Source organism: Protomyctophum bolini (genome assembly GCF_963924005.1).
Source record: "Protomyctophum bolini genome assembly, contig: SCAFFOLD_108, whole genome shotgun sequence".
Classification (NCBI taxonomy): domain Eukaryota; kingdom Metazoa; phylum Chordata; class Actinopteri; order Myctophiformes; family Myctophidae; genus Protomyctophum; species Protomyctophum bolini.
The window spans coordinates 25001-38393 of NW_027665563.1; the positions used below are offsets into that span (position 1 = coordinate 25001).

The 13393-nt window shown below is 46.9% G+C and overlaps 1 protein-coding gene across 1 annotated transcript in view; it reads left to right on the forward strand.

Annotated features, from left to right (window-relative positions):
* LOC308312241 (multidrug resistance-associated protein 1-like) overlaps positions 1-13393 on the forward strand; it is a gene marked incomplete at its 5' end in the record, with an annotated part of 68288 nt that overhangs the window by 21696 nt on the left and 33199 nt on the right. The window contains 7 exon segments of the mRNA XM_080794619.1: positions 1989-2216; positions 4829-5006; positions 5595-5756; positions 6581-6673; positions 10764-10967; positions 11701-11847; positions 12851-12938. Coding sequence (XP_080650745.1) covers positions 1989-2216; positions 4829-5006; positions 5595-5756; positions 6581-6673; positions 10764-10967; positions 11701-11847; positions 12851-12938 — 1100 coding nt within the window.

A 13393-nucleotide genomic window follows, 5' to 3' on the forward strand; every position in this document is an offset into this window, starting at 1 on the left:
CGTCTCACTGTGACGTCAAGAGACACCAGAACACTGTCCCGTCTCCAAGAGACACCAGAACACTGTCCCGTCTCCAAGAGACACCAGAACACTGTCCCGTTTCCAAGAGACACCAGAACACTGTCCCGTTTCCAAGAGACACCAGAACACTGTCCCGTTTCCAAGAGACACCAGAACACTGTCCCGTTTCCAAGAGACACCAGAACACTGTCCCGTTTCCAAGAGACACCAGAACACTGTCCCGTCTCCAAGCCCGTTAACGTCCAGGCTTGGAAGACGGAGGTCGTTAAGGCCAATAAACCATTAACGGACTCTCATTAGAGAGTAACGGTTTCAACGGCTGTTCTGACGGGAGAGGAACAACGATGACTGTTGAATGTTTGTTTTACAGTAACAGTAAAGACTTGAAAGGCGCTATGTTGGCCGTGTTAACCCATTCTGACCTGAGATCAGATTCATACAATGTTTCCACTGGACACACACACACTGGTCTGATTAACCCATTCTGACCTGAGATCAGATTCTAAAAATGTCAGTCGTTTTTCAAAACCTACAAGCTCGTAGCGCGCCACTCGGTGGCGCGCTACGAGCTTGTAGATCTGCTATTTTTAAGTGGTGCAACCACTTCTACAACCAGCTCGCAATGTCCATGTGTTTGTTTGTGATGTACGTCAAATGAGCACGAGTGGTGTGCGCATGCGTGAAATTGGAACGACAGAAGTATGTGCGCACGCACCCTTACCCGTGTGTGTAGTGCCGTGCATGTGCGCGTGCACCACTGGTGTGCACCCGCACCCGTGTGTGTGGTGCCGTGCATGTGTGCGTGCACCACTGGTGTGCGCACGCACCCGCACCCGTGTGTGGATGTTGTTGCTACATAAATAGCGTCAATGCTAGCGAGCTAAAATATAGCCATCGTTGCTCTAGAAAGCACCAATGTTTCCATCTAGACCACCGGATTATCAGCAAAAACCTCCGAAAATCGCGCTAATGGACCAAACCATGGACATCTCCGTAGATTAGGAGTTATTCAGCTTTTAGAGAGGGGAGTTGCACCACTTGGTTCACACAGGTGTGATTTTTTTCAATAGCTAAAGCATAACATGATGCCAACACCAAGATGGGTTCCCGTTCAGAATGTGTTAATATTTCGGCAGATTCGTTTTTTTTTTAATAACACACCATATAGTCTTCTGAAATTGTTTAGTTGCTTAGTGTAGTCTTTTAGTCATAGGGCTCCATTTTCGTCAACACTATTAACCCCTTATCCCAAAACGTCTTTGCCTTTTTTGAGTGGTGCGACCACTCCAAGGAACAGCAATGTCCGTGTCCGGCTGACGTATGTGGCCATGAGCACGAGAATGACTATTAGAACCAGTAGGGGCGCTGTTTGCCAGAAACAGTTAGTGCTGCACGTGCTGCACTGTTGCCTGCTAATGAGAGAGAGAGAGAGAGGAGGGGGGGGGGAGTTGCACCACTCAGTTCACACGGGTGGGTGTGATTTTTTTCTTTTTTACTATTTTGCTAAACATTTTTAAATAGTTAAAATGGCCAGTCCACAAGCTCACAACGTGTCAATGTAGATCGGCCAGTTGAACTATTCAAAAATGGTTTTCAAAATAGTAAAAAATCACACACGTGTGAACTTTGTGGTGCAATTCCCCCCCCCCCCCCTCTCTCTCTCTCTCTCTCTCTCTCTCTCATTAGAGACACAGCACTACCCCTCTCTCTGTTTCTGGCGCCCCCTACTGGTATAAATAAGTCACATACTCGTGCTCATTTTCACAGGTACACAGGTACACACACAGGTAAACAGGTACACAGACATTGCTGGTTGTAGGAGTGGTTGCACCACTCAAAAAAAGGCAAAGAAATGTAGGGATAAGGGGTTTAGCGGTGACGAAAACGGAGAACAAAATTACCACTGCATGTTGTTGGGGTCCATCCATCACTGTCTGTAACCGTTGGTTGTTTGTCTCCCCCTGCAGGCAGGAGAAGGCGTTGGCGTCAGGCTCAGGGGGCGTGTCCCTGGGCCTGGGCAGCGGCAGACTGGGACCCGACCAGGCGCAGCTGCTCCGGAAGCTGCGCAAGGAGCAGAGCTCTGGGTTCTTCCTGCTCAGAGCGCTGGCGCGCAACTTCGGCCCCTACTTCCTCACCGGCACCATGTGCATCGTCTTCCATGACGCCTTCATGTTCGCCATCCCGCAGGTGTTGAGGTGAGAACACTGTCCATGTTCACCATAGCACAGGTGTTGAGGTGAGAACACTGTCCATGTTCACCTCCATAGCACAGGTGTTGAGGTGAGAACACTGTCCATGTTCACCTCCATAGCACAGGTGTTGAGGTGAGAACACTGTCCATGTTCACCTCCATAGCACAGGTGTTGAGGTGAGAACACTGTCCATGTTCACCATAGCACAGGTGTTGAGGTGAGAACACTGTCCATGTTCACCATAGCACAGGTGTTGAGGTGAGAACACTGTCCATGTTCACCTCCATAGCACAGGTGTTGAGGTGAGAACACTGTCCATGTTCACCATAGCACAGGTGTTGAGGTGAGAACACTGTCCATGTTCACCATAGCACAGGTGTTGAGGTGAGAACACTGTCCATGTTCACCTCCATAGCACAGGTGTTGAGGTGAGAACACTGTCCATGTTCACCATAGCACAGGTGTTGAGGTGAGATCTTGACATTTTCAATGACGACCCGACCTGGAAATGACATGGAATGTTGCCCAACAGACGCTCCCAGCCTGTGGAGCGATGCGATCGGTTTTGATATCAATAAATCTCCGTCCTGACCGCTAGGGCGTTGCTATTTGATATGACGGAGAACTCCGTTTATCAACAACATTCTCTTCAGTGCGTCTTGACATGGGACACCCAAACAACCTGCCAACCCCCAAAACAGACCGTATAATGGCTGACCGCGCCATGCCAGGCCACGCCACGCCAGGTCGGTGTGACATCCGTCCGTCCCACCGTGGTATAGCCGCCGGTCAGACAGGAATGTTGTTGTTGATCATACGAACCCTGCAGGCTGTGTTTGGAGGACGTGTTAATTACGGTCGCGGAGCTGTGATGAGCAACAGGGAAGGAGAGAGATGACCACAGCCCAATGTGAGACGCAGCATGGCCAGCCTCGGAAACCCAGACGTTTTTATTTCCAGGGAGGGAAAAAAAAGTCTGAGTCTGAGTCCACTTCAATTCGGCACAGAGTAGCAGCGCAAACGTCGCTCACTCTCTGCCGATTTCTGATCGTCTGCACCTTTGTAAAATTGACATACACACGCACACATGTACACACACACACACACACACACACACACACACACACACTCCTCTCTCTCTCTCTCTCTGCCGCTCTAATTAATTAGTCTCATGTCGTGCAGCTGCGCATAGTTTCTCCCGGCGGATCCTGCCGGGAGAAACTATGCCATAAACAGCATAGGTGAGTTCCAGGCTACTGCATGGAGGACTGCACAGCAGCAACACGCAGCAGAAGGAGAGATGACCACAGCCCAGTGTGAGATGCGAGACAACACGCAGCAGGCTGGGCTCTGAAAGGCAGAAATGCTGCTCAGACCACAATAAGGGAGCCGCTCGCCAAATGTGAGGGCTTGGATCTGGCCACCAGAGGAGCACGTATTATACGCGCTGTTGTGCTGTGTGCGTGTGCGTGTGCGTGCGCGCGTGTGTGTGTGTGTGTGTGTGTGTGTGTGACACTGTGTGTGTGTGCGTGCGCGTGTGTGTGTGTGTGTGTGTGTGTGTGTGTGTGTGTGAGCCTGCACAAGCTCAAGACCATTGGTTTACAGTGGATATAGTAATAGCTTTATTTGACATCAAGTCGTGATTGACGGTGCAGATATAATAAGCTATTATTCAAGGTTGGAGGTGTACAGGTACACATTAAGAGTAAAATGTAATACTGTAGGTACACACATACTGTAGAAAAGCAGAAAAAAGACTGCGGAAGCAGACAAACCCGTCCTGCAACACTCCCCAAGTTAGAGAAAATATCCTTCTAGGTGCAAAGTCTCTGGTTCGTTCTCGTTCTTGACACTTCATTCACGTAACGTGTGGAAAGAAGCATTCTTTTTTTTCAGTCTATTGCCAGCGGCTTTGAGACCGTAGCGTAGCGGCTTTGAGTCTGTAGCGTAGCGGCTTTGAGACCGTAGCGTAGCGGCTTTGAGACCGTAGCGTAGCGGCTTTGAGACCGTAGCGTAGCGGCTTTGAGACCGTAGCGTAGCGGCTTTGAGACCGTAGCGTAGCGGCTTTGAGACCGTAGCGTAGCGGCTTTGAGACCGTAGCGTAGCCGACTGACATAGAAACATAGCTTTTTCAGAATACTGTCAGGATGTAGAAGACATTTGTAGAATCTGATCTCAGGTCAGAACAGTATCTATGGTTCCATTAGTGTTGTGACTAGGGACAGCCACTAGGGACAGGGCTGTCCCGATCCCATCACGGGATCAGAAATCGAGGCCGATCAATCACGTCATTTTCAAATGATCGTAATCGGATCGGGGAGCAAAACACATGATCCCTAGTATCCATATTACATCCATATCATGATATTAGACTGGATATCGTCTGTGATTTTGGATATTGTACTATTATTGTGATATTGCATAATAAGTGTCCTATATAAAAATATAAATATCGGATCTTGAAAATCGGTTATCGTCAAAATCGGAATCGGATCGGGAGCAAAATAACGTGATCGGAACATCCCTAAAAATATATATTTCTCCTCCCCCTCCTCCTTCCCCTCCCCCTCCCCCTCCTCCTCCTCCCCCTCCCCCTCCTCATCCTCCATCCTCAGCCTCCTGTTGGGGTTCATGAGAGACGACGACGCCCCCTTGTGGAAGGGCTACTTCTACGCCACCCTGATGTTCCTGCTGTCCTGCCTCCAGTCCCTGTTCCACCACCAGTACATGTACACCTGCTTCAGCGTGGGCATGAGGGTGAAGACCGCCGTCATGGGGCTGGTCTACAGGAAGGTGGGTGACGTTGGTTTAACCGTTGAAACCCCAGGGGGGTCTGTGTGGAGTTTGCATGTTCTCCCCGTGTCCCCTAGGGTAGGTACCCTCACATGTTCTCCCCGTGTCCCCTAGGGTAGGTACCCTCACATGTTCTCCCCGTGTCCCCTATAGGGTAGGTACCCTCACATGTTCTCCCCGTGTCCCCTAGGGTAGGTACCCTCACATGTTCTCCCCGTGTCCCCTAGGGTAGGTACCCTCACAAAAAACATGCAGTAATCCTGGTCTCTAAACTGCCTCCCCCTGGCCAGCCGGGGCGCCTGATGGAGGGGAAAGGAACTGGTTGGAATAACGTGTTCCTTCCACGCGCTACGTCCAACCAGGGAAACTCCCCCCTGTCAGGTGTAAAGGAGCATCTTGGACACTCAGGCATGAAGGAAGCATGAGTTCAAGTCCGTTGGTCTCCCCTTGTCCCCCATATATGGGGACTAGGTTGGTGGAGGGTGTGTAGAGCCCAGGATCACATTAGATGATTGACACAGGGGTTACAAAATCGTGGGATAAAAAAAAATATGAAAAAAAACAGTGTCTTTTTACTTCCCTCTCCAGTCTCTGGTCATCAACAGCTCGGCCAGGAGAACGTGCACGGTGGGAGAGATCGTCAACCTGGTCTCGGCCGACACTCAGAAGCTGATGGACTTTGTGGTGTATTTCAACGCCGTGTGGCTCGCTCCCATCGAGATCGCCCTCTGTCTCTACTTCCTGTGGCAGGTAATGTGACGTACATCGAGTAATTATAATAACTAGCCCTTACCCGTTGTGAGATATTTGGCCCCCCCCCCCCCTTGTGGCCGTGGGGGGTACTGCGCCCGGGTGCGTTTGTAATTGACTAATACATTAATTAATAATCAATGTGTCAAATCGAAAAAAGGGCTTCGTTACTCCCTCCATATTCATATGGTCAATGCCTGTGTGAAAAGTGGGAGTGATTGGTGCAGGCAGTAAGGAGCTACGGCGATGTTTCTGACACACACACACACACACACACACACGCACACACGCACACACACACACAGACACACACACACACACACACACACACAGACAGACATTGTTAGAATTATAGTATGATAATAATAATAAAAGCAATGGAGAAAAAAAAGAAAAGCAAGGCATAAACATTAACAAACAAGAGCAGTAATGCAATACAGTGAGGACAAATAGTTTAAAGATCAATTAAAAGCAAGGGTGTAGAAGTGGGTCTTGAGCTGTGCTTTAAAAATGTCTACAGAGGCTGCCTGTCGAAGGTACAGTGGGAGCTTGTTCCATGCCGACGGCCCGTAGAAGCAAAAAGCTGCTTCCCCGTATTTTTTAGTTGCCATTAATTTCTTTAGGCAAAGCGAGCAGGCCAGCAGTGGAAGACCTTAGGGGGGCGGTTTGGGACATTATATTTAGGCAGGCAGTCATGTAGGTAGGAAGGTGCGAGACCATTGAGATAGTCCAAACGTAATGATATTATGACTCTCAACAGCATGGAGATCATTCCTTCTCACTGACGATGCTAAACATCACGATACTGATTGCTCTGTCCTCAGCACCTGGGCCCGGCCGCGCTGGCGGGCATCGCCACCGTCATCCTCATCTTCCCTCTGAACGGATTCATCGCCAAGAAACGGAGCAAGCTACAGGTAGCTGTAATGACCACGTTCACTCTGTTTTATTAAGCTACAGGTAGCTGTAATGACCACGTTCACTCTGTTTTATTAAGCTACAGGTAGCTGTAATGACCACGTTCACTCTGTTTTATTAAGCTACAGGTAGCTGTAATGACCTCGTTCACTCTGTTTTATTAAGCTACAGGTAGCTGTAATGACCACGTTCACTCTGTTTTATTAAGCTACAGGTAGCTGTAATGACCACGTTCACTCTGTTTTATTAAGCTACAGGTAGCTGTAATGACCTCGTTCACTCTGTTTTATTAAGCTACAGGTAGCTGTAATGACCACGTTCACTCTGTTTTATTAAGCTACAGGTAGCTGTAATGACCACGTTCACTCTGTTTTATTAAGCTACAGGTAGCTGTAATGACCTCGTTCACTCTGTTTTATTAAGCTACAGGTAGCTGTAATGACCTCGTTCACTCTGTTTTATTAAGCTACAGGTAGCTGTAATGACCACGTTCACTCTGTTTTATTAAGCTACAGGTAGCTGTAATGACCACGTTCACTCTGTTTTATTAAGCTACAGGTAGCTGTAATGACCACGTTCACTCTGTTTTATTAAGCTACAGGTAGCTGTAATGACCTCGTTCACTCTGTTTTATTAAGCTACAGGTAGCTGTAATGACCACGTTCACTCTGTTTTATTAAGCTACAGGTAGCTGTAATGACCACGTTCACTCTGTTTTATTAAGCTACAGGTAGCTGTAATGACCACGTTCACTCTGTTTTATTAAGCTACAGGTAGCTGTAATGACCTCGTTCACTCTGTTTTATTAAGCTACAGGTAGCTGTAATGACCTCGTTCACTCTGTTTTATTAAGCTACAGGTAGCTGTAATGACCACGTTCACTCTGTTTTATTAAGCTACAGGTAGCTGTAATGACCACGTTCACTCTGTTTTATTAAGCTACAGGTAGCTGTAATGACCACGTTCACTCTGTTTTATTAAGCTACAGGTAGCTGTAATGACCACGTTCACTCTGTTTTATTAAGCTACAGGTAGCTGTAATGACCACGTTCACTCTGTTTTATTAAGCTACAGGTAGCTGTAATGACCACGTTCACTCTGTTTTATTAAGCTACAGGTAGCTGTAATGACCTCGTTCACTCTGTTTTATTAAGCTACAGGTAGCTGTAATGACCTCGTTCACTCTGTTTTATTAAGCTACAGGTAGCTGTAATGACCACGTTCACTCTGTTTTATTAAGCTACAGGTAGCTGTAATGACCTCGTTCACTCTGTTTTATTAAGCTACAGGTAGCTGTAATGACCACGTTCACTCTGTTTTATTAAGCTACAGGTAGCTGTAATGACCTCGTTCACTCTGTTTTATTAAGCTACAGGTAGCTGTAATGACCTCGTTCACTCTGTTTTATTAAGCTACAGGTAGCTGTAATGACCACGTTCACTCTGTTTTATTAAGCTACAGGTAGCTGTAATGACCACATTCACTCTGTTTTATTAAGCTACAGGTAGCTGTAATGACCTCGTTCACTCTGTTTTATTAAGCTACAGGTAGCTGTAATGACCTCGTTCACTCTGTTTTATTAAGCTACAGGTAGCTGTAATGACCACGTTCACTCTGTTTTATTAAGCTACAGGTAGCTGTAATGACCACGTTCACTCTGTTTTATTAAGCTACAGGTAGCTGTAATGACCTCGTTCACTCTGTTTTATTAAGCTACAGGTAGCTGTAATGACCACGTTCACTCTGTTTTATTAAGCTACAGGTAGCTGTAATGACCACGTTCACTCTGTTTTATTAAGCTACAGGTAGCTGTAATGACCACGTTCACTCTGTTTTATTAAGCTACAGGTAGCTGTAATGTTTTATGTTATAACCCGTTTTGACCCGAGGACCATTCTACAAATGTCTTCTAAATCCTGACAGTTTTCTGAAGAACCTGTGAAGAATCCTATATCAAGCACTTTGAGCTACATTTATGTATGAAAGGTGCTATACAAATAAAGTTTATTATTATTATTATTATATCAGTGGTTCTCAAACATTTTCATGTCAAGGAGCCCCAGAAATATTATGTAATCGGCCGCCGACCCCCATCTGAGAATATGTTGTTTCAGGGACCCCCCCCCCCCCCCCCCCCAGAAGTAAAGATTTGAGTTAAAAACACTCTGAAAGAATATATATTCAAAGATTTGTGCCACATTTTCACGATTTTTCAAAAATAGGATGGATGGATGGCACAGCCGCACACTCTCAATTATCCTTTTGATGTTTCGCTCCATATAATGTTTTTCTTAAAAAACAATGTCAGGAAACAGTGGGCAGTACGAAAACATCATTTCTCATTTTGTTGGGAAAACAACAGTGTTTTATTGTATTCCATTTTTAATGGAACTTCCAGTCAGGAACGCAGCGACCGCCGCATTCCATCCTGAGCCTTTGTTTCCTTTGTCGTAAAAGAAACAGCTAAGTGCTCCCAGCGCTGGAAGAGCACTGCGTTCTAATTGAATTAACAACGTCATCTTTGTATTGCGTTCAATAACACGTTATGACTGCTGAGTAGCCACGCTGAGTAGCCACGCCTATGTTTACAGAATACACGTCTTAGAGCAGTGGTTCCCAAACCTTTTCATGTCAGGGACCCCCAAATTGACACTAATTAGCCCCGCTGACCCCCGTTTAAAAACATATGCCAGGGACCCCCATAAGAGAAGGTTTCTGAGGAGGGGCATGGTGGCACAGTTGGTAGTGCTGTCGCCTGGGTTCGATTCCCGCTCGGGACGCTGTGGGTGCTGGCGGCGTGTTTCCTCCTCGCGTCAGTGCCCATACCCGAAGGCGGGGTTGGCGAAAGGGCCTTTCTGTGTGGAGTTTGCATGTTCTCCCCGTGTCCCCTAGGGTAGGTACCCTCACAAAAAACATGCAGTAATCCTGGTCTCTAAACTGAAACTGTCTACAATCAGTCTTAAAACTGAAGAACTCAAACTGCCTCCCCCTGGCCAACCGGGGCGCCTGATGGAGGGGAAAGGAACTGGTTGGAACAACGTGTTCCTTCCACGCGCTACGTCCAACCAGGGAAACTCCCCCCTGTCTGGTGTAAAGGAGCAACTTGGACACTCAGGCATGAAGGAAGCATGAGTTCAAGTCCGTTGCTCTCCCCTTGTCCCCCATATATGGGGACTAGGTTGGTGGAGGGTGTGTAGAGCCCAGGATCACATTAGATGATTGACACAGGGGTGAAAAATGGGTTACAAAATTGTGGGATAAAAAATAGATGTTTTCTACGGCTCTAGCAGTGATTCTCAACCCGTTTAATTTCAAGGACCACCCGGTTTGACATGCATTAGTCTACGGACCCCCCATTTAATTGCAAATCAATGTTAATTTAACTATGAGAGTGTACAAATACTAAAACTCTCAGAGTTACAGACCCATAAGGGTCCATTTAGCTGGGGACCCCCTGGAACTCCTTCAAGGACCCCTGGGGGTCCCCGGACCCCACTTTGGGAACCACTGATCTTAGAGCTTCTATCTGGGGCAGTGTCTCCGTTACTCTATGAATATTTTGATATGAATTTTTTTATTTCACGAAAAACCTTACATAAGCTTCAACATTGTGTGTTGATGTTCTGGTCAAACAGGAGGTCCAGATGGAGTTAATGAACAGTGTGTTGATGTTCTGGTCAAACAGGAGGTCCAGATGGAGTTAATGAACAGTGTGTTGATGTTCTGGTCAAACAGGAGGTCCAGATGAAGTTAATGAACAGTGTGTTGATGTTCTGGTCAAACAGGAGGTCCAGATGGAGTTAATGAACAGTGTGTTGATGTTCTGGTCAAACAGGAGGTCCAGATGAAGTTAATGAACAGTGTGTTGATGTTCTGGTCAAACAGGAGGTCCAGATGAAGTTAATGAACATTGTGTTGATGTTCTGGTCAAACAGGAGGTCCAGATGGAGTTAATGAACAGTGTGTGTTGATGTTCTGGTCAAACAGGAGGTCCAGATGGAGTTAATGAACAGTGTGTGTTGATGTTCTGGTCAAACAGGAGGTCCAGATGGAGTTAATGAACAGTGTGTTGATGTTCTGGTCAAACAGGAGGTCCAGATGAAGTTCATGGACGGGCGGATCAAGCTGATGAACGAGATCCTCAACGGCATCAAGATCCTGAAGTTCTACGCGTGGGAGAAGGCCTTCCTAGAGCAGGTCCTGGGCTACAGGGAGAAGGAGCTGAAGGCCCTGAAGAGGTCTCAGATCCTCTACTCCATCTCCATCGCCTCCTTCAACTCGTCCTCCTTCCTGGTGAGTTAGACCCCCCCATTTAATGGCATTTCTACCTCTGGGACCCCCGATTTATATTTATAAAATCAATGTCAGTTTAACTCTGAGAGTGTACAAATGGAACCAAATGGACCTGTTAAGGATCCATTCTACCACAGGTCGTTTCGAGGAAGCAATCTGATTGGTTGAAACAGCCTTCTAGCCGTGGGTTAAACCAGCACCGTTCAACACCTAATCAAAACAAAGAATTCAGCTGCTCTGTTCTCCCAGAGCGCTAGCAGACTCGATAGCTAGGCTAGCTAGTTTCTTGGGACATTTGTGGTCGTAGTGACTACATCTGTCATTAAAAATATTTATTCTTTCAGCGATTTTCTTAGTTTTAAGGGTAACTGTGGTAGAATTGCAATATTACACTCGAGGGTGTTGGGTTAACGTGATTATTGCCACTTCAGTGATGCTTGCGGAACTCGACAACGTCTCGTTCCTGACCGCATCCCTGTCGTGGCAATAATCACGTTAACCCACAACCTCTCGTGTAATATTGCTTCATTTGGTTCCACTTGTCCATGGTTGGGCGTCTACGTGATGTGACGAGTGAATGCGTTCTATTCCTCCTCAGATTGATGTGATGAGTGAATGTATTCTATTCTCCATGTTGGGCGTCTTCTACTGTACGTGATGTGATAACTCAGTGAATGCGTTCTGTTCTTCCTCAGATTGATGTGATGAGTGAACGCGTTCTGTTCTTCCTCAGATTGCCTTCGCCATGTTCGGCGTCTACGTGATGAGCGACGCCAGGAACGTCCTGGACGCCCAGAAGGTTTTCGTCTCCATGGCGCTGATCAACATCCTGAAGACTCCTCTCAGTCAGCTTCCGTTCGCCATGAGCACCACCATGCAGGTAATACACAGGCAGGCGTATGCACCAGGGGGTGCTAGAGAGCACCACCATGCAGGTAATACACAGGCCTATACACCAGGGGGTGCTAGAGAGCACCACCATGCAGGTAATACACAGGCATATACACCAGGGGGTGCTAGAGAGCACCACCATGCAGGTAAGCCACGAGAAGTCTCAGCTTACCGGGTATTTTACACTGGCTGGGGGCGTAGGCAGACCCGACCCGCAGCCGAGGGTTTTCTACCCCCCAGCCAGTGTAAAATACCTGGTAAGCTGGGGCCTCGAGTGGCTTATTGCTTTTCTAAAACGGTTACAAACATATAGCAATATTAACCTAATAAAACGATTGAATTCACAAAAGTAGCTACGTTTTGCGCCACCAGAGCAGCCACATCACTTCCTTGTTTTGCTTGGCAAGAAGTAGCCCCAGTGATTGAAGGAGTGGGTTATCGGTGGAATTTACACCGGTCACGTGACGGTAACCAGCCAATCAGAATCAAGTATTGGGACTACCCGGTTTAGAAACAGGCCTATACACTAGGGGGTGCTAGAGCACCACCATGCAGTATACGATTCCGATATTATACAGTCTAGGACCACAATGGAAACAAGCCTATAGGCCCTATATATAGGGGTTTATTGGCCCAAAGCCTGTTAATAAAGTATTCAATCAATCAATAAATATATACTCTTTTCCAAGTGTCTATTTTCACAACTGAATGACTGAATGAGATGAGAGTACACAAGTGAAAATGTAGATTTAATTTATGTTTTGCAGGTGAAAACCAATTAAATAATCTGTATTATTTTGAGACCGTTTCCGATACAGATATGACATCTTTATGGCCGAATAAAGACAATATACGGTGATGTATGTATGAGATTATTTACAGTTCCCTGTGTGTGTGTGTGTGTGTGTGTGTGTGTGTGTGTGTGTGTGTGTGTGTGTGTGTGTGTGTGTGTGTGTGTGTGTGTGTGTGTGTGTGTGTGTGTGTTTTCATAGGCTCTGGTGTCACTGAAACGTCTGGGGAAATATCTGTGTTCAGAAGAACTGAAGGTGGATAACGTCAACAAGGCTCCGCTAAGTTCTGGTAAGAGTTTCACTGCCCGTGAAGGAACCGGCTCTGTTGGGTTATAAACCCATTCAGGGCGGGAACCCCTTTTAGGTGTTTTAAGGATTATGTTAAAGCAGATCTACAAGCTCGTAGCGCGGCACCGAGTGCCGCACTACGAGCTTGAAGATCTGCTATTTCTTTTTTGAAAAATCGTGAAAATGTGGCGCAAATCTTTGAATGAATATTCAAAGGGGGGGGGGGGGGGTCCCTGGCTGGAACAACATATGTTCAGATGGGGGTCGGCGGCCAATTACATATACTGTAGGTTTTGGGGGTCCTTGACATTAAATAGTTTGAGCACGGCCGGCCCGTGACACATGAGAACCACTGACATAGAAACGTAGGTTTTTCAGAAAACCGTTTACACGTATCTTGGGGAATCCTATGAGGGGTTCCCGGTCATCGTCACTTCCTGGTTCCCTCCCCCCCCC